Source organism: Trachypithecus francoisi, unplaced genomic scaffold, assembly GCF_009764315.1.
Source record: "Trachypithecus francoisi isolate TF-2019V2 unplaced genomic scaffold, Tfra_2.0 Lachesis_group11, whole genome shotgun sequence".
Taxonomy (NCBI): domain Eukaryota; kingdom Metazoa; phylum Chordata; class Mammalia; order Primates; family Cercopithecidae; genus Trachypithecus; species Trachypithecus francoisi.
In genome coordinates, this window is record NW_022681456.1 from 117,104,093 (window position 1) to 117,123,793 (window position 19,701).

Sequence of the window (19,701 nt, forward strand, 5' to 3'; positions counted from 1 at the left end):
CTCTGTCGCCCAGGTTGGAGTGAAGTGGTGTGATCTTGGCTCACTGCAACCTCCACCTCCCAGGTTCAAGTGATTCTCCTGCCTCAGCCTCCCAAGTAGCTGGGATTACAGGCACCCACCACAACATCCAGCTAATTTTTGTATTTTTAGTAGAGTCAGACTTTCACCATGTTGGTCAGGCTGGTCTCGAACTCCTGACTTCAGGTGATCCGTCCACCTCAGTCTCCCAAAGGGTTGGGATTATAGGGGTGATCCACCACATCTGGCCAGTAATAGACTTTAAAAGCTCAACCACTTTCTTCAAGTTCTTTCTTTCTATGATAAACCACATTAGGTCAATAAAATACAGAATAATGTCAGAAACCTAGAAGACAGTGGTGCTACTTATTCAATATGGTTTATAACTTATAATTGACACAATACCTTTTGAAGTTTCTGGTTAATGTCTCCTTTGGCTGTAATCTTTACTTGAAATTCTGCCTCATATTCTTCTTCCATATATCGACGACGTTTAGACTGTACATTGTCCATGTCTTCTGATTTAGAACGTTTTCGTCTGGAAAATTCATCTGAGAAGAAAAACCACAATGATCACACTCAGGTGTTTTTCTTATAGTTCTTAATGCATATTATCCATCCTCAGCAAAATATTGTTTCTATCACAATAGCCTTCTCAACCAACTATTTTGTAAATTGTTTCGGAGACCAGAAAAGTAGGTATATAAGCTTTTAGCTTTAAACTTCAAATGACGTTCAATATACTAAATAAGAACTTCTTAACGGTCAAGCAATGCATACTTTGAACACAGAATTTCCTTGAAATCTTCACATTAAGAAGGAGAACTGCCTCACAATTGTGTCATGAAGAAGGTAGATGAAATCATCTCATATTCATTTGTGTAACTAAATGTCACAGTGCACATGAATCCTCTGACAAAATACAGTATTCATTATCATGTCAGATTTTTAACTACGCATAGCTTTATTTATTCTTCTTCCTCCATAAGTATAGGAAAAATTCTTAATCATCAGCCTTACAAAACTAGCATAGTAATAGTTATTCTTAACATATCCTAATGAATTTCAAATACAAATAAAATTAATGTCATTAAAAGTACATTTATAAAGAATATAGACTAGAAGACTTCACTTAGAAAATTTGTTTCAAGTGCTGTTAATATTCATGAGATCATAAGCAAATTGTATCTGGTTTCTTCAATATCTAAAAAAATTAAAACACTAATATCTTCACACTTTTTAAATGCAAATGCTCTTATGTGACCATGCTTATCCCTCTGTATATATCTGTATCTATGTGCCTACTTTTAAATCCACTCTATTCATACACAATTTCTCTTATAACCTTAACTTACCCATGGTCACACATGGATAGCAGCATGACAGGAGAGTTACTGAACCCAGCTTTCTTGACTTCTAGTCCAATGATCTTTCTATAAACCTAAGGACACGCAGTCCACCATTTCCCTCCCTTCCCATAAAGCTAAAGAACCTTCCCTTTCCCTTTTCCTTCTTTCCTTCCTTCCCTCTTTTTTCCTCTCTCCCTCCCTCCCTCCATCCCTTCCTCCCTCCTTCTCTCTCTCTCTCTCTCTCTCTCACAAGGTGCCACTCTGTCACCCAGGCTGGAGTACAGTGGCTCAATCACTAATCATTGCTCACTGGAACTTCAAATTCCTGGACTCAAGCAATACTCTCAATGCAGCCTCCCAAATAGCTGGGACTACAGGTGTGTGCCACCATGCCTGGGTAATTCAAATATTTTTTCTGCAGGGACAGGTTCTTGCTATGTCGCCCAGGCTGGTCTTGCATTCCTGGCCTCAAGCAATCCTCCCATCTTGGCCTCCCAAAGTGCTGGCATTACAGGTGTGAGCCACTACATCCGGCCCCATGAAGATAAAGAACCTTAAGTAAACTAAAATACATCTTTCCATTTACTTATGTCAGCCCATACAAAATTCTTGTGGTTTCATTCTCTGAACATAAATGTAAAACAATTTTTATCTCAAAACAGTCAGTACCTTAGCAAATTTTAAGCTAAATCTTTCTGAGGAACAATAAAAAGTATAAATAAAATAAAATATTGAAGTGCATGAAACATACTTTCAGAAATCCTTCAGTTAGCCATCAACAAAATGGTATAGTTGTGGCTTACTTAAATTGCAAAATTTTACAATTATTTCATGGGCAAAAAAGAATATTACACGGTTATAAATATAGAAACAATGAATTATTATTTTTCAACCCAGTTCAAGTTTGTTTATACACGCATACTTTTCTCACAAGGTCTTTCATCTTCTTCATGTATTACTTGCTCTTCTTCCTCAGGTTTGCTGTCCTTTTCGTTACTTTCTACTTCTGCTGTTAACAAATATAGAAAAGAAAAGTCTTACTCTACTGGAATTCGTAACAGCTCACTAATTTACATTTTTAGTCACTATCCAGTTACAAAACTAACCTTTTATGAAATCAGAGTCCCAAAATGTTAAAATTTGGGGAGGGAAAAAGGGGAGCAGGAACTGGTCGAATGAATAAGTCCACATTCAACTGTTCTGCAATTCACAACAAACTCAACACAGGATTTAATCTTAATATAGATTTTAAGTAACTTAAAAAAATTAATAATTTTCTGTCACCAATAACATTAATAAAATGTGAAAATAACTGCTGTAGAGCATTTTGATTCCTCTACATTCAACAATTAAAACTAAAATAGTGCCTGTGACAATTATCAAAAAAATTCCAAAGTACTGGAGAATTCAAAACACCTAATATGTTGAACATATAGGTTGAATCATTAAGTTACTTTAATGCTTATGGTATAGAGAGTTCATAAACAAGGAATGGAAAGGCTATCCCAAATATAAGAAAAACTTTAAACATATACCTACTTTGATAACAGTGCCAACAACTGAGCTGGGTGCTTAATATAGTTATCACATAGCCACAATATAATCTCACACTGTAAACTATTTTTTATCTTCACATAAATGAGGAAGACATTCAGAAAGGTTAATTTTCTTTTCTTTTCTTTTTTTTTTTTTTTTTTGAGACTGAGTTTCACTCTTGTCGCCCAGGCTGAAATGCAGTGGGGCGATCTTGTCTCACTACAATCTCCACCTCCTGGGTTCAAGCGATTCTCCTGCCTTAGGCTCCTGAGTAGCTGGGATTACAGGCACCCGCCTGTCCGGCTAATTTTTTTGTTTGTTTGTTTGTTTGTTTTGAGATAGAGTGTCACTCTGTCGCCAGGCTAGGGTGCAGTAGCATGATCTCGGCTCACTGCAACCTCCACTTCCCAGGTGCAAGTGATTCTCCTGCCTCAGCCTCCCGGGTAGCTGGGACTACAGGCGCCCGCCACCAGGCCCAGCTAATTTGTATTTTTAGTAGAGACGGGGTTTTACCACGTTGGTCAGGATGGCCTTGATCTCCTGACCTCGTGACCCGCCTGCCTCGGCCTCCCAAAGTGCTGGGATTACAGGCATGAGCCACTGCACCCAGCCTAATTTTTTGTATTTTTAGTAGAGACAGGATTTCACCATGTTGGGCAGACTGGTCTCGAACTCCTGACCTCAGGTGATCTGCCCACCTCAGCTTCCCAAAGTGCTGGGATTACAGGCATGAGCCACTGCGACTGGCCCAGAAGGGTTAATTTGCATGAGTCATATAAAATGTAACAACTGAAGAGTGCTGCCAAAAGATACTGCCAAAAATGTCTATGCAATTATATTAAATAAAATCCAAGAGGTACCAAAATGTTCTTTTGGTCAATCAATGTCTCTTCAATTAACCTACTCATTAAATGAGGAATAAGGGAGCTACAAACAAAAACAATCACTAAGATGTTTGACTTCTATTTTTCCCCTTATGTCATTGCAACTTGCTTCTCAGTGGCTTCAATAAAGCATACTATGTTTCATCATGTTCTGCAACTAATACTAAATAAACAATCATAAAGTATATCATGCTATATAAAGATTCTGATACGACATTTCTTCTCCAATCATCAGGGTTTTAATCACAACAGCCCTAATAGCAAAAGTCAAAGGTTAAAAAAATTTAAAAGATACTTTAGGTGAAAATATGCAGGGAAAAGGATCATGGATGAACAACTATTAAGGCGCTAGAAGTATTTTTTTCACTCTAAGATAAACAGTAAGCTAACACAGTACACAGGATTACTAAAACTATTTTTGAACTTTAAAATAAATTATTTGAAAATTAACTCTCCATTTACTACCCTTTGCTCATTTTAAGTGTTTTAAGACCTCATCTCTCAACTTCAGTTTCAGTGAAATAAAAATTTATGTTTGCTTTCTTGTAAACAGATCACAAACTCATTAAAACACATTCTTTCTCTATATATTTTTCCATATTTTCCTGATTTTAATACTGAGTGTTGGTAACTCCTGAGCTTCCTAGTCCCCAGAGTTTCCAGAGAGAGAGAGTAACTGGGTTGCTTGAGATAAAAGGTTTACATAGTCTTTATTTAACAAATCCTCACATCGCACAAAGCACAAAATTTGCCATGGCTCCAATTAGAGTGACTCCAAGCCAGAGCATCTAGAACACAGCAGAGTAACTTGGCCTGGTATGGTTTCTCTTTTATACACATGTCAGTTTCCTCTCCATATGTCAAGCTCAGCTTGAGATTTCTTCATCTTTTTCAAAAACCTCCTCCTATTACCCAACTCCCAGTTTCCAGATATGCTTAGAAGATATTACTGGATGCCCAACACTTAAAACATGCAGGATTCACAGAATTAAAATATATTCTAGAGTTTTACGTAACAGAAAGAACTTGGGATTTAAAAAATGGTAGTAACAGATGCTACAGAGACGGGTAGGGCCTTATATTTCTTTAATTTTATTTTGTTCACAAAGTCTGAAGAAAACCTGAGAATGGGTCTCCTTCAACCCAGAGTAATAATCCAAGGCCCTTCTTACACAGACAACTTTAGACATAATTTCAGGTAGTTCCTGGGACTCCTGACACTCACCCAAATAGTAGGTTAAGAATGTCTTTTTTACTGCCAGGTGCGGTGGCTCACGCCTGTAATCCCAGCACTTTGGGAGGCCGAGGCGGGTGGATCACAAGACCAAGAGATCCAGAGCATCCTGGCTAACATGGTGAAACCCTGTCTCTACTAAAAATATAAAAAATTAGCTGTGCGTAGTGGCACATGCCTGTAGTCCCAGCTACTCGGGAGGCTGAGATAGGAGAGTCGCTTGAACCTGGAAGGCAGAGCTTGCAGTGAGCCGATATCGCACCACTGCACTCCAGCCTGGGCGACAGAGCGAGACTCCATCTCCAAAAAAAAAAAAAAAATAATAACAATAATGTATTTTTTAGAATCTGTCCTTACTTACAGGTAACTTTCCGTTATAAGTCCTCTGATTTTCTTGAGTATAGCCTTATCACAATTTGGCAAGTTTTCATAGTTCCATGTGTGATATTCTTTCCTTTCAAGCAAACTAGACAGCTCATTAAGGGCAGATACCAGATCTCATAATTCTGGTAGTACCAAAACTTTGAGAAATAGCTGAGACAAATTAGATGTTTAATATCTATCAGAAGACTACTATCTTTAATAAGGTTCCACTAAGTAAAAGTAGAAAACTGTGTTTTTAAAGGATTACAAAATAGAATTTACATTAGGGGACTTAGTTTCCCATTTCCCTTAGTTCTATAAGTATAGAATTATACTTTATAGAACTTTATTCTAAGGAAAAATGGAAGACCATTTTTCTAAAACCATTGCCTTAGATCAGAGATTGGCAAATCTTTTTTTGTAAGTGGCCAAAAAATAGGTATTTTCAATCTTGCGGGCCACAAGACCTCTGACATAACCACTTAATTCCGTCCTTGTTGCAGGAATCAGCAATAAGTGCTATGTGACATGTAAACAAATTACCATAGCTATGTTTCAGTAAAATTTTGTTTATAAAAACAGGGCTCACAGGCCAGTCTACTCCATTCCTGATTTCGATTACTGGTTCCATGAAAATATTTATAACAAAACAAGAAATTCCTACAGATTAATTAAAGACAATATTCATCAGAAAAATGGGCAAAGGAGATGAAGAGGCAATTCATAGATAAGGAACTACAAAAGGCCAATAAACATACAAAGATTCTTAACCTAACAAATCTATCAGAAAAATGAGGCATGACTGGCAATGTGACTTTTCCAGACATTTTGTATTAGTTTTATTTAACCAATATAGAGTGGCAAATAATGCATCCTATGTGAATTTTTGTGCTCTCTTTAAAAGCAAAACCTAGGGGGGAAGTCACTTTTTTTTTTTTTTTTTTTTTTTGAGATGGGGTCTGGCTCTGTCGCCCGGGCTGGAGTGCAGTGGCCGGATCTCAGCTCACTGCAAGCTCCGCCTCCCGGGTTTACGCCATTCTCCTGCCTCAGCCTCCTGAGTAGCTGGGACTACAGGCACCCGCCACCTCGCCCAGCTAATTTTTTGTATTTTTTAGTAAAGACAGGGTTTCACTGGGTTAGCCAGGATGGTCTCGATCTCCTGACCTCGTGATCCACCCGTCTCGGCCTCTGAAAGTCACATTTTATTATATCCAATTATGCCCCTCCCATTCTCTCTGAAACCCAAATCAGGTTTTCCACTCCACCATACACCAAAACTGCCCGTTGGTAAAAGTAACCAATGATCTCCAGATTGTTAAATACTTCTCTTCCATCTTATGAGCACACACAGCAGCATTTGATATAGTAAACGGTTACCTTATTTCCTCCTCAAAACAGTGTCTTTACTTGGCTTCTGAAACACCAAATCTCTCCATTTTCTTTCTACCTCAAGGGCTGCTCTTTCTCAGCTCCTTTGTTGGTTCTTCCTCATCTCCCCAACCACTAAACACTGAAATGCCAAAAGCTCAGTTGTTGGATCTTTTCTCCATGTATACTCACTCTGAGGTGATTTCATCTTGTCATCTAATAGCTACATGCTATCTACTACATTTTTCTAATACAAGTCAAGTCTTTGATCTGAAATCCAGACTTACACATCTAACTCGGACAACAGTACTCATTTGAAAATGATCTTCCTCCTATACACCTCCTTCTAAAATCTACTTCATCTTTGGTCTTCCTCAACTCTGAAAAGAAAAATCTGCAACTTGCACACTGGTGTATAGAACTAAGAAGCTCCACAAAGAGAAGCCAAGTACATAAGTAACAGCTAAATATAAATGGATTGAGATGATAAAGAATTTTAACTGAACACAATAAACAGTAACAACAAATTAACAGTAAATTGACTAAATCATGCCAATTCTATCAATACTAACCTACAGCAAAAATAGAAGTCTCAAATTCTAGTCTAATGTAATTATCCTCATTAGCATCAGTTTGTTTGTTTACCTTAAATATCCAATGAACAAGGGGAAAATTATCAACCACAGATTTTTATTTTAATCTGAAACAAAATCTGCAAGGAAACTATGTCAGTGTTTAATGTAAAAAAAATCTGGTTTACTCTAAAACAGATTTTTCTCTTCAAAAATCTTATGTTTAAGAAAAAAAAAAAGCATGTGGAGGAGGCCTATCCCTATTTTTCCATGAGAAATAGAATGAGAAGGACCAAAACAGAAGGGAAGATGGAGAATGCAGTGACTCAAAAGCTAAGGAGAGCCTCAAGAGGGAAGGACTGTTATTTTTTTTTTTTTTTTTTTTTTTTTTTTTTTTTTTTTTTTTTTTTGAGACGGAGTCTCGCTCTGTCGCCCAGGCTGGAGTTCAGTGGCCGGATCTCAGCTCACTGCAAGCTCTGCCTCCCGGGTTCACGCCATTCTCCTGCCTCAGCCTCCCGAGTAGCTGGGACTACAGGCGCCCGCCACCTCGCCCGGCTAGTTTTTGTATTTTTTAGTAGAGACGGGTTTCACCGTGTTAGTCAGGATGGTCTCGATCTCCTGACCTCGTGATCCGCCCGTCTCGGCCTCCCAAAGTGCTGGGATTACAGGCTTGAGCCACCGCGCCCGGCGGGAAGGACTGTTATTAAGAGGTCATTCATGGCCGGGCGCGGTGGCTCAAGCCTGTAATCCCAGCACTTGGGAGGCCGAGACGGGCGGATCACAAGGTCAGGAGATCGAGACCATCCTGCTAACACGGTGAAACCCCGTCTCTACTAAAAATACAAAAACTAGCCGGGCGAGGTGGCGGGCGCCTGTAGTCCCAGCTACTCGGGAGGCTGAGGCAGGAAAATGGCGTAAACCCGGGAGGCGGAGCTTGCAGTGAGCTGAGATCTGGCCACTGCACTCCAGTCCCGGCGACAGAGCGAGACTCCGCCTCAAAAAAAAAAAAAAAAAAAAAAAAAGAGGTCATTCAAGTATGGAAGAATAGATAAGACAAAGAAAAGATATTCCTGGATTTAATAACATGATCATCAATGTCATTTCACTGAGAAAAATTAGGAGGGGGGCAGCTAACAAGGCAGAAATCAAAATCCAATTAAGCGGAAGGGCTAACAGAAGAAGAAATGGTACTAGCTTTGTTAATATAACTTGAAGAATGGCTCTAAAAGAAAGGAAAGAGATGAAATAGTAGCTAGAGGAAAGTATATAGTATGGAGATGCAGCTCCTCTAGTGTTTGAACTTTCCCAGAGAGAGAAATCTTTATTTTGCTATCCTCTTTAAACAGATTATCACTTTAATAATTTAGTGAGTATCAGTTATAACATAGTACTATGCCACAATTCAATAGTGTCTCTAGACCTATTAAGGTGTGTGTGTGTGTGTGTGTGTGTGTGTGTGTGTGTGTATATATATATATATATGCGCAACACTTTTTTAGTTCTCTCTTCTACTTTTGTAAAATTAAAATAGCTTTTCTATTTGCTTCATCTTTCATTATTTCTTGTTGCTGCTAATACACATCACAATTACTATGTTTAAAACATATTTGCTAAATAAGTGCCTGAAATGCCAGGTCATGCTATTTTCTGTTTACTACACTCATAGATGTTAGCAGCTAAAAGGAAGAGCCATTACTGAAGCTGACTTTAGTACTTCAGCTAATAATTCTGTGTTCTGAGTACATTAAAAATTGGTCAAGAATAAAGGCATTTATTTAAGTAACATTTCAGCAGGAGTACAGCAACATAAATGACATGCAACAGATTCTGCCACCATATAAAGAGAACAGAGTACAGTTTAAGAACAATTAAGAAACTATTCTTAAACTCAAAATACACAAAATTACCTTCAGAGGAAGGGGAAAAGATACAAAATAAAAGTTTAGTTATGAGCCAAGAAATTAAATCTATCACTAAATGTACCCTGCTAATAGCATATCAGATTAAAGGCAAGTAACCAAAAATATTCCCAACTTTGAATTTTCAAACTATGCAACACGGATGGCTTAATAGTCATCTCTCAGCACTTCAATGCCTCGTGTGGGATGCCCTCCAATATCAAGATTCTGACATAAAGGTAAGGTGTATCAACTCATTAAATCATAAGCTGCAATTTGCTTTTTTAACTTTCTTACACAGACTTTTTTTTTAAAGGACTTATAAGGCTTTTTTTAAGGATTTGCCCTAGTGCCTCACTCTGTATAAACACTTTTAGAAAATGGATGAGTGAAATTCATTCTCAACACTGTCACCTATTATCTTTCCAAAATGTAAATTTCATTCTCCTCTGCTTGAAGTTCTTTATTGGCATTCCAGTGCCATCATAAATCTTTAGCATTATAACCAAGGTCCTCCATGATATGCTTCTCTTACATTACTGATTATTCATTCACTTTACAAATATTTACTGGGCACTTAACTGTGTGCCAGGCACTGTTTTGGCCTGATGACGGTGACTCAGAGCAGGAGTAATAACAGTTGTGAATTGGACTGTAGATCTATTATGGTAGTAGTACCAACAGAATTTCCTGATGGACTGATTATGGGGTGTGAAAGAAAAAATAAAAATGGTTCCAAGGTTTCTGGCCTGAGCAAGTAGGATGGAGCTGCCATTAAAACGAATTAGATTCAGCCAGGTGCAGTGGCTCACACTTGTAATCCCTGCACTTTGGGAGGCCGAAGTGGGTGGATCACGAGGTCAGGAGTTCGAGACCAGCCTGACCAACATGGTGAAACCCCAACTGTACTAAAAAAACAAAAATTAGCCAGGTGTGGTGTCACGCACCTATAATCCCAGCTACTCAGGAGGCGGAGGTGGGAGAAGAATCACTTGAACCCAGGAGGCGGAGGTTGCAGTGAGCCAAGATCGTGCCACTATACTCCAGCCAGGGCAAAAGCGAGACTTCATCTCACAAAAATAAAAATAAAAAAAAAGAATTAGACTCGTTAAAACCCTATGTTACAACAGAGTCAATATAGCAAGACCCTGTCTCTACAAAAAAATTAAAACTTTGCCAAGTGTGGTGGTACATGCCTGTATTCCCAGGTACTCAGGGGGCTTAGGCAGGACGATCACTTAAGCCAGTGAAGTGGAAGCTGCAGTGAGCTATGATTCTTCCACTGCACTCCAGCCTGGGCAACAGAGCAAGATTCTGTCTCACAAAACAAAAACAAACAAAAAAAACTCTATGTTATACAGATATTAAAAGGGACAAGACATCCCTGAATACATCTGGTGCTCTAATAAAGTTACCTTTCTCTGCACTCCCAGAATACCAATTTAACATTATCACTGTACTCACAGCCTTATATTTAATGGTCTGTGATTTAATTCTTGTGTGCATCCTGAGGGCTAATACTATCTTCAAATCTCTAGAACCAAGAAGGGCCTGGCCTCTTTATATAGGTTTAGTTGAATGCTCTTTGAAAATAAAAAGCCTCTCTTTTTTTGAGGCTGGGTCTCACTTTGTCACCCAGGCTGGAGTACAGTGGCACGATCTCGGCCCACTGCAGCCTTGACCTCCCAGGTTCAAGTGATCCCCCTACCTCAGCCCCTCAAGTAGCCTGGACTATAGACAAGTGCCGCCATGTCTGGCTAATTTTTGTATTTTTTGCAGTGACGGGGTCTCGTCATGTTGCCCAGGCTGGTCTCGAACTCCTGAGCTCAAGCAATCTGACTGCCTCAGCCTCCCAAAGTCTTAGGATTACAGGTGTGAGCCACCGTATCTGACCAAAAAAAAAAGCCATTTTTTAATAAGTAAAAAATCTCTACCTCCAAAAGCTGGTATGACACATTGGGGGAAAACATGATCTGTTTCTCTTAGACTTGCCTCCTTTTTTTTCTTTGAACAAATTAGATGGTGTTTTATGCTAGCAAGGTCACTTCTCTCATAGATGTCTAAACCTAAAAGAATGTGATATAACAGGAACAAAAAGGTATTCATGCTTTTCTCAGTCTTCCTCAGGCTGAGAAAGTTTCATACAGGAATAATGTTTTTGAGTTTGACCATAAAAGAAGGCAGAATTTTTCTCATTCTCTTTTTCTCTAGGAATAATAAATAAAATAAAAGAGATTGGCAGAGAGAGGTACTGAACAAATCATAAAGTTAATGTACCTTTTACATAAGGAGTTTGAAATCAACCTAAAAGTAACAGAGATCTAAGACATAGAGGGACAGTATCAAATAAGATAACTGGGTTATAGAGAGCTCATTCAGAAAATGAGGAAGAGAATAGGTTGGGTAGAATCAAAAGGGCTGGGGAAGCAAATGGGTAAAGCCTTTATCAAATGAATAATCAAGCTTTAAGGTTTCTGGCTTACAACGATGGTGCTGTCATTCCCTGGACAAAGAATATTAAAGTACAGGATTTCACTGGGAATATTAATTGAAAATATATTTGTTACACTTGAAGCTAACAGAATAAACTATTAGGCTTTTAGTTCTAAGTTATCTGTTTGCTAAGTGATAGCAAGAAAGAACTGCTACAACTCTAGTCAATTATGTACTAACTTAAACTGTTATCTCAGTGTTATGGTGCTCTACTTCACCTCTATTTCCAGACCATAAGGGTATATTTTCTACTTATTTTATCTCCCTTCTTAGTACTTAGCACAATGCTACTCACAGAGTAGACACGCTGTAATTCTGAATTCTATGAAGCTAAGACATCTTTCTACAGTCATCACTATTCTCAACTTTTTCTGCAGCAAAAATAAATGTAAAACATTATGATAATATTTTATTAAACAGTTCATCAAAGTCAATAAAAATCTTTAAAATTTAAGTTATATGCTAACCTGGAGAGCACGTTTCATTTTGCGATATAACTTCAGACTCATCTTTTTCACCTGAAATATCCTCTTCATCAGAGAGGACCAGAAATGCTTCTTTTGGCAAACTCTCACTACTTTCTTGTTTAGATGGTGAACCAAAAGAACTTTCCATTTTCTCTTCCAAATCTGGATTTGTCTCATCGATTGGAAGGAGAGACGTTTTAGAAAAGCAAGTAAGTTCATCCTCAGAAGGTGCAAGCTTTTCCAAAATAGGAATGATTTCATCTGTCTCCATTGAGTCTGTATTTTCTAAGATATTCTCGCTTTTGTCATCTTCAGTAACATTTTCACTAATGGTTTCTACAAGATCTGCAGAAGTTTCATCTTCATTCTTTTCACCTTGGTCAATTTCCATACTGCTAGATATAGCATCTTCTCCAAGAGCAAGCTCTGTGATATCTTCCTCTACTTTCTTTTCATTTTCAGGAGGTCGATCTGAACAAATAGTTGTATCATCTGTTTCCAGAGTTTCTTCATTAGCATCAATATTATTATCAGCTTTATTTTTCTCATCCAATGAGTCTTTACTCTGAATTTGCTCTAATTTTTCATCAACCTCATTTTTTTCAAGAAAATCATCATCTTTATTGCTACTTGGTTCTATATTATCAATTTCAGGAACTGGTTCACAAACTGGTACAGAATTTGGTTCAAAGGTATGATCGAAGGCTGATTCAGAAGTCAGCTCATCAGAGGCCAGTTCACCAGTGGCTAGATCATCAGAGGCCAGTTCACTAGAGGATAGATCACCAGAGGCCAGATCATCAGAGGCTGGATCAGTGGAAGCTGGTGCTCCAGAAGTCAGATCAACAGAAGTTATTTCATTAGAGGCTACATCATCAGCGGCACATTCATCAGAAATGGGTTCAACAGGGACCGGTTCACCTGGGATGGGATCACCAGAGGTGGGATCACCAGAGGAGAGATCATCAGCGGTGGCATCACCAGAGGTGGCATCACCAGAGGGGACATCACCAGAAGGGGCATCACCAGAGGTTGCATCACCAGAGGCAGCATCACCAGAGGAGGGCTCACTAGAGGTGGGATCACCAGAGGTGGAATCACCAGAGGCCAGTACTCCGGAGGTTGGATCTCCAGCATCTAGATCACCAGCGACTGGATCACCAGAAACTGGTTCAGCAGTCAGTTTAGAGTCTGGTTCTGGAGCTATGTTATGGGGAGACAAAGGTTCACAATTTAAATCATCATCCTGCTTGTTTTTTACATTAACACTTAGGATACAGGGTGTTTCTTTCCATTCTGTTTTACTTTCTTCAGGATCAAGACAAATCTCTTCAATGCCATTCACTTCTTCCTTGTCTTTAATGTAATCCATATTTTCCAAAGGTGAGGTTGGGTCCAAATCTCCATTTTCATGGTTGCCATTTAACAGCTTGACATCAGTTTTCAACAGTTCTTCTTTGACCTTGTACACTGCTTCAAGTTGCTGACGATCACTCACTCTCATCGTTTTTCGAGCCTTAAAGACTTTTTTCTGAGGTTCTTCTAAACTGTCCATTTTGAATCTTTAAGAAAAAAGAGAAAGAGCGTTTAATAACTGAAACAGAAGCCACCTAATTGTAGACTTAATACAAACTGATCTTAGAAGAGATGCAAGCAGCCCACTTCACGTAATGTTTAAATAAAGACATAGAAAACCTACTGCTTGTGTATACCGATTTTCATATTTACTGCATCTGTGTAATACAAAATCAAAAATGGCTAGAGTCTACTAGAAAATCAACTAGGAAGTATTGGGGGAAAAGGGACAAGTTTTCATTTTCAATATGGAATTCACAGAGTATGGAGATGTATAAGCAAAAAAAAGGTAAAGTTAAAAAAAAATTTACGTGAAGAAAATGAGAAAGAAAAATAAAAGTGTAAGAACAACAACAGTAGGGAAATAACAGGTATAAAGATAAAGGAAAAAGGAGGAAGAATTAAGAAACATGTAAGGAAAGATTACATTTGCAGCCAAGCATACTTAGATTGGCAGAACTATAAGCATATAACAAAAGATTACCATCAAGAAAGAGAATTCACAACAATGGGAGAAAACATTTGCAAATCATATGCCTGATAAGGGACTTTTATCTCGAATCTAGACTTTCATATCTAGAATACAGAACATATATTTATATAGAATAGACTTTTATATCTAGAATACGTAAGAACTGCTATAATTCAATAAATCAAATAACCCAATTTAAAAATGGTCAAAGGACTTGAACAGACATTTCCAGAAAAAGACCCCAAGCCAAAAGTCCGTAAGCAATAACATCATTAGCCATCAGTGAAACGCAAATCAAAACTACAATGAAATAACACTTCATACACACCAGGACAGAAACAATCAATAGAATAATGAGTGTTGGCAAGGATGTAAAAAAACTGGAACTTTCATACAATGACAGTGGGACTGCAAACAGGTGCAGCTGCTTTGGAAAACACGCAGTTCCACAGTATGTGAAATATAGAGTTGTCATATGACCCAGCGATTCCATTCCTAGGTGTATACCCAAGAGAAATGAAAACATATGTCCACACAAAAACTTGTACACGAATGCTCTATAGAAGCACTACTTATAATGGTCCAAAACTGGAAACAACCTGAATGTTCCATGACTGATGAATGGATAAATAAAATGTGGCATACCCATACGACAGAATATCATTCAACCACAAAGGAGAATGAAGTACTGAACATGCTACTACATGCATAAACCTTAAAAATATGCTGAGTGAGAGAAGCCAGTCACAAAAGGCCACATACTGAATGATTCAATTTATATGAAATGTCCAGAGTAGGCAAATCTAGAGACAGAAAGTAAATCAGTGACTACCTAGGGTTGGAAGGTTCTGGAGAAAATGAGGAGTTGCTGCTAAAGGGTACAGGATTTCTTTATGGGGTTATGAAAATGTTTTAACATTGATTATGGTGATGATTATACAGCTCTGTGAATATGCTAAAAATTACTGAATTGTACTTTAAATGGGTGAATAGCAGATATGTGGTTATATCTCAGTAATGCCACTACAAAAAAAATTTTAAAATAAATACAAAGGTTGTGTGTGTGTGTGTGTGTACTCTTCTCTTTTTCTGGTAAGTTGTGCTAGAGTTTTATCAATTCTATTCACTTATTAAAGTATGAACCTTTACTTGGCTGATATTTCTTAGTTTTACATCTGCTTTCTTATTTTAATTACTTACTCTAATATTTATTATTTCTTTTCTCTTACTTTTTCTTGGAAAGAGTTTAACATGCCATCCTTTTCCTTGAGATTCAAGCTTAAGTGTTATTTTCAATCTTTCTTCTTTTGCAATGTGTGCAAATAAAACTATAAATTTCCCTCTAAGAGCTACTTTAGTTGCATCTCACATTTTCATGTGTCATTTACATTATTCTGTTAAAATATTTTCTAATATCCATCATGATTCTTCTTTCATCTATGAGTTATTTAGAAGTAGGTTTTTTAAAAAGGTAATGAATTCTGACCAAGTGAAGCTCACTTAGAAAAATACAAGGCTGATTTCACATTCAAAAATCAAGCAGTGTTGACCATGAACAAGCCATGATGCATTCCGACTTTATTTCATGCCCAGCAGAGTGTACAAGTATGAGTTTTGCCTAAACTGAATGTCTGGTACCAGGTTGTTACTGACTGAATTGTGCAACATCCCACACCCCACATCCCCAGAAAGATATTAGTCTTAAGCCCCAGTACCTCAGTATGTGATCTTATTTAAACAGGGCCTTTACAGTGGTAATCAAGGTAATATAAGGATACTAAAGTGAGCCCTAATCCAATACAATTGGTGTCCTTATAAAAAGGGGAAAATCTGGACACAGACAGACATGCATACTGGGAGAATGCCACATGACGATTGAAATTATGGTACCACAAGCCAAGCAACTACCAGAAGCTAGGAGAGAGGCCTGGAACAGATCCTTCCTCAGCACCTTCAGAGGGAGAATGGCAGTGACAACACCGTGATTTCAAATGTGTTGCCTCCAGAACTCTGAGACAATACTGTTAAGCATGAAAGAAAACCACAAAGCAAATCAAGCTGTTTAACTCACCATATAAACAGAACAGAGGAACAAAATGAACAAAGGATTACCTCAACAAATACAGAATATTCATTTAACAAAATTCAAGACTGATGCATAATTACAACTCTCCAGAAACTAAGAATACAAGGAAACTTACTCAAATCTGATAAAGGTTATCTACCAAGAAAACTAGAGGTATCATGTCTGATATTGAAATAGGATCAGAAAAAAACAAGGATGTTTCCTGTAACCGTTTCCATGTTAACATCTGGCCAGTGCAATAAAGGCAAACAAAAGAGCACAAGGATGTGGTTCTGAAGAAAACAATGTCATCAATCAATAATAGAATAAAACAAAATACCTTTAAGGACTAAGATGTATAGGAGGCAGGAATACTGTTTTAACATTGGATAGTCACTTACCATTACCATCACCAGTAGGAATGATATGGTAGAATACATTTGCTTTGGCCTGAGAAAGAAAGAAATGCAGCCCCTGATGTCTAAAAACTTAACTGACACTCACAGTTAGGGCTCAATGTTGTTAACGGATCTGATGCTTACAGTTAAGCCATGCTGTTCTCTGGTTGGACATAAAACCAACTCAGAGAACATTCAAGTCAGACAAGGTCACTGTGCAACCCACAAAATTCTAAACAGCCCCCCTCACTAAATGAGTGATGGCTACTTCTTTATCAATTACAGCTTCATCTTGTAATAGTCTGTCCTCCCTATATAGATAAAATTTATTGAGATACCCAAGTATAGAAGTGCCCCAACTTTCTGATGCCACCCAATCCACGATAAGGATCTACTTCCTTAATCTCTCCCCAAAGTAACCTAAACCTATACTATACTATATTCAAATCCTGTACTAGGTTTTTTCTAACATCCTCCTACTGATTGATGTGCTACAGTTTCCCCATAGTGAACATTATTTCCTCCCGGCAACAAATAGTAAACCTAACTTGTTCAATTACAAATGTGTTCCTGCTGATCTTTGGCTGAAGGGCATAAAACAATAAGCCTAGCCTATTTGCTGGAGGCCAATTCAGCTTGAGATTCTACCACCTTGTCAGAGAATTTCTAGACTGTGATACATTCTGTATTCATTCTCTCACTTTAAGCCAATTACTTAGAATATATGTCTTATTCTAGCCATTTATTTAAATTATATAACTAAATATTTAGGAAAATTACTCTTCATTTAAACAGAAACCTTAATACAAAATTATAACAGACACTATGTTAAGGGCTTTTAATTACAGACTAAAATTTCAGACCTTTAAGGTTTTTCTCTTCCCATCATTACAAAGTTATTCTAACTGCAAAATTTTCTGCAAAAAGATACATATACAATGCACTGTATTTTGCTGTCACTTTTCCTTACTAATTCCAAAACTTCAAAATAATTAAATTTATAATATAAGTAGCATAGTTACCCTGTAAGTATTTTGAAACACTGAAAGGCCATTCTTTTGAAATTAGCCTCATAATATCCACATTTCTCAGATATTATATGGATAGCTGGTAGTTATTACCAATTACATTAAAAGTAAGTATTCCTTTCAAAAAATTCATAACTTTTAATAACCCAATTAAGAACATGAACTCTTACATTAAAAGTAAGCATTCCTTTAAAAAAAAAGTCATAACTTGCAATAACCCAATTAAGAACATGAACTCTGTAGACTGTAGACAAATTCATAGATTTGAATTCCAATTCTTCCAGGAAACCTACTGTGTGAGACTGGGCAAACTACCTAACATCAATTTCTTAGTTTCGGCTACCTTAAAAAGGGATGAATACCAACACCTGTCACAAAGGTTGCCGTGAGAACTAAATGAGATTCTATACATTAAGCATTTGGAATGTAGTAAGAACTCAATAAATGTTATAACCATCACCATCTATATATTCAGGATAATGTTTTTAGGAATAAACTAAATATTCAGGATAACGTTTTTAGGAATAAACTAAAGAGTCTGAGACAAATTCCCCTTTGGTATTTTACATATAAATTAGAAAATCCAACATGTAAACCTCACATTTAATATTAAATTGCCACCACCAATAATATTTAATAAAAATATACATAATTTAAGAAAAGTTGATTTTATCAATAAAATTGCCATTAACTTCAGTAATAATAAAGCACTCTAAAAAGAATTACAGAATAACTACCATCCATACCCACAAGGGAGCACACTACAGCCATTTACCAGATCTTATGGGTTCTAAACATAATAAAAAACAGACAAAGCAGTAAGGAAGTAGCATGAACAATTAGTTCAAACTAGTTCAGCCATATCTGTACAAACCAATCAGCAGTCTGCTTTTAGAAATGTATTTTGCATTAGCAAAGCATATTTAAGAAAGATACACATTAAAGAAGGGTGTGTTACCTGCAAACAAGTTTCCATGGCTGTAATACCACAGCAAAACATTTCCAAGGATCATTTTAGTACTGTCACCTAGAACTAAGATGCCATTCATAAAACTATTCTATAAAATAAATGTTAGTATTTTAGGTGACAACTCAAATCAGAAAACTTTCACATGACTGTAATTCATTTTCACAGAAAAAGCATTGGTATTTTACGGCAGAAGATGTCTGCCATGTCTAAAAGTAACTGCAAAACATGATGAACTAGTTTCTCCTGAAAGTATTTTTTTCATGAAGAAGAGAGTCAAAATAATGTTAAGTCTCTGTATATTCAAGAACTCTGGGAAAATACTATCACTAAAAAAATCTTTTCCACAGGAATTTATATTTAAATAACCAGAAAAGGGTTAAGTCTCTCTGGCTTGGAAATTTTTTTTTTCAAATTTTTGGTAAATTATTTTAAAAATATTTTTAAGGAAAGCCCAACGAGCTTCTTCTTTAAATGAAAACATTACTCTCTTCTCTGCTTCATCCCCCTCCACCCACTTCTTTCTAGCAAGAGATCATAGCAATGAAACAACAAAGGGAAGCTGTTATGTCTTAGCCTACAATCTGCCTGCTCAAAAAGCTCAAGAATTTAAATGGCTGTTCAAGAGCCCTTCACAAACTCAGCCAATCAGCAGCCAGCATTCTGATTCCTGCCCAGCAACAGGAGACAGACAATAAGGTCAGAAAAACATAGTTAAACAAAAGCTGTATCTGCAATACTTAACTGTGGTTCTTTGTTTGAAATAAAGAATCTAGAACACAGTTTACATAAAACCCTAAATCCACGTAACATCCATTAAATATACCACACACATAAATGAATAAGATTTATATCTTTTATGCTATTTGCTTTAATAAATATCCATCAACATTTCCAGAAACATACATTAATATAAATTAATTTCCTACCTGAGGAATAAGTCAAACATGGACAATATACATAAGAACATACTTTTCTATACAATGAAAAATTCAAATGTAAATTTCTTTTTAA

General features: G+C 37.1%; 1 protein-coding gene across 8 annotated transcripts in view; it reads right to left on the minus strand.

Annotated features, from left to right (window-relative positions):
* Positions 1-19,701, minus strand: part of ATF7IP (activating transcription factor 7 interacting protein) — a 135,933-nt gene that overhangs the window by 66,373 nt on the left and 49,859 nt on the right. For 5 of the 8 annotated variants that reach the window (XM_033222796.1, XM_033222795.1, XM_033222797.1 and 2 more), the window contains exons 2-4: positions 12,183-13,744; positions 2,290-2,376; positions 424-569 (exon numbers count right to left, since the gene is read on the minus strand). In XM_033222796.1, the coding sequence (XP_033078687.1) occupies positions 424-569; positions 2,290-2,376; positions 12,183-13,737 (1,788 nt within the window). In that variant the 5' untranslated portion in view covers positions 13,738-13,744. Of the gene's footprint in view, positions 1-423; positions 570-2,289; positions 2,377-12,182; positions 13,745-17,890; positions 18,062-19,701 lie in introns of those variants that run through there. The other 3 variants (XM_033222794.1, XM_033222793.1, XM_033222801.1) reach the window with 3 other exon arrangements.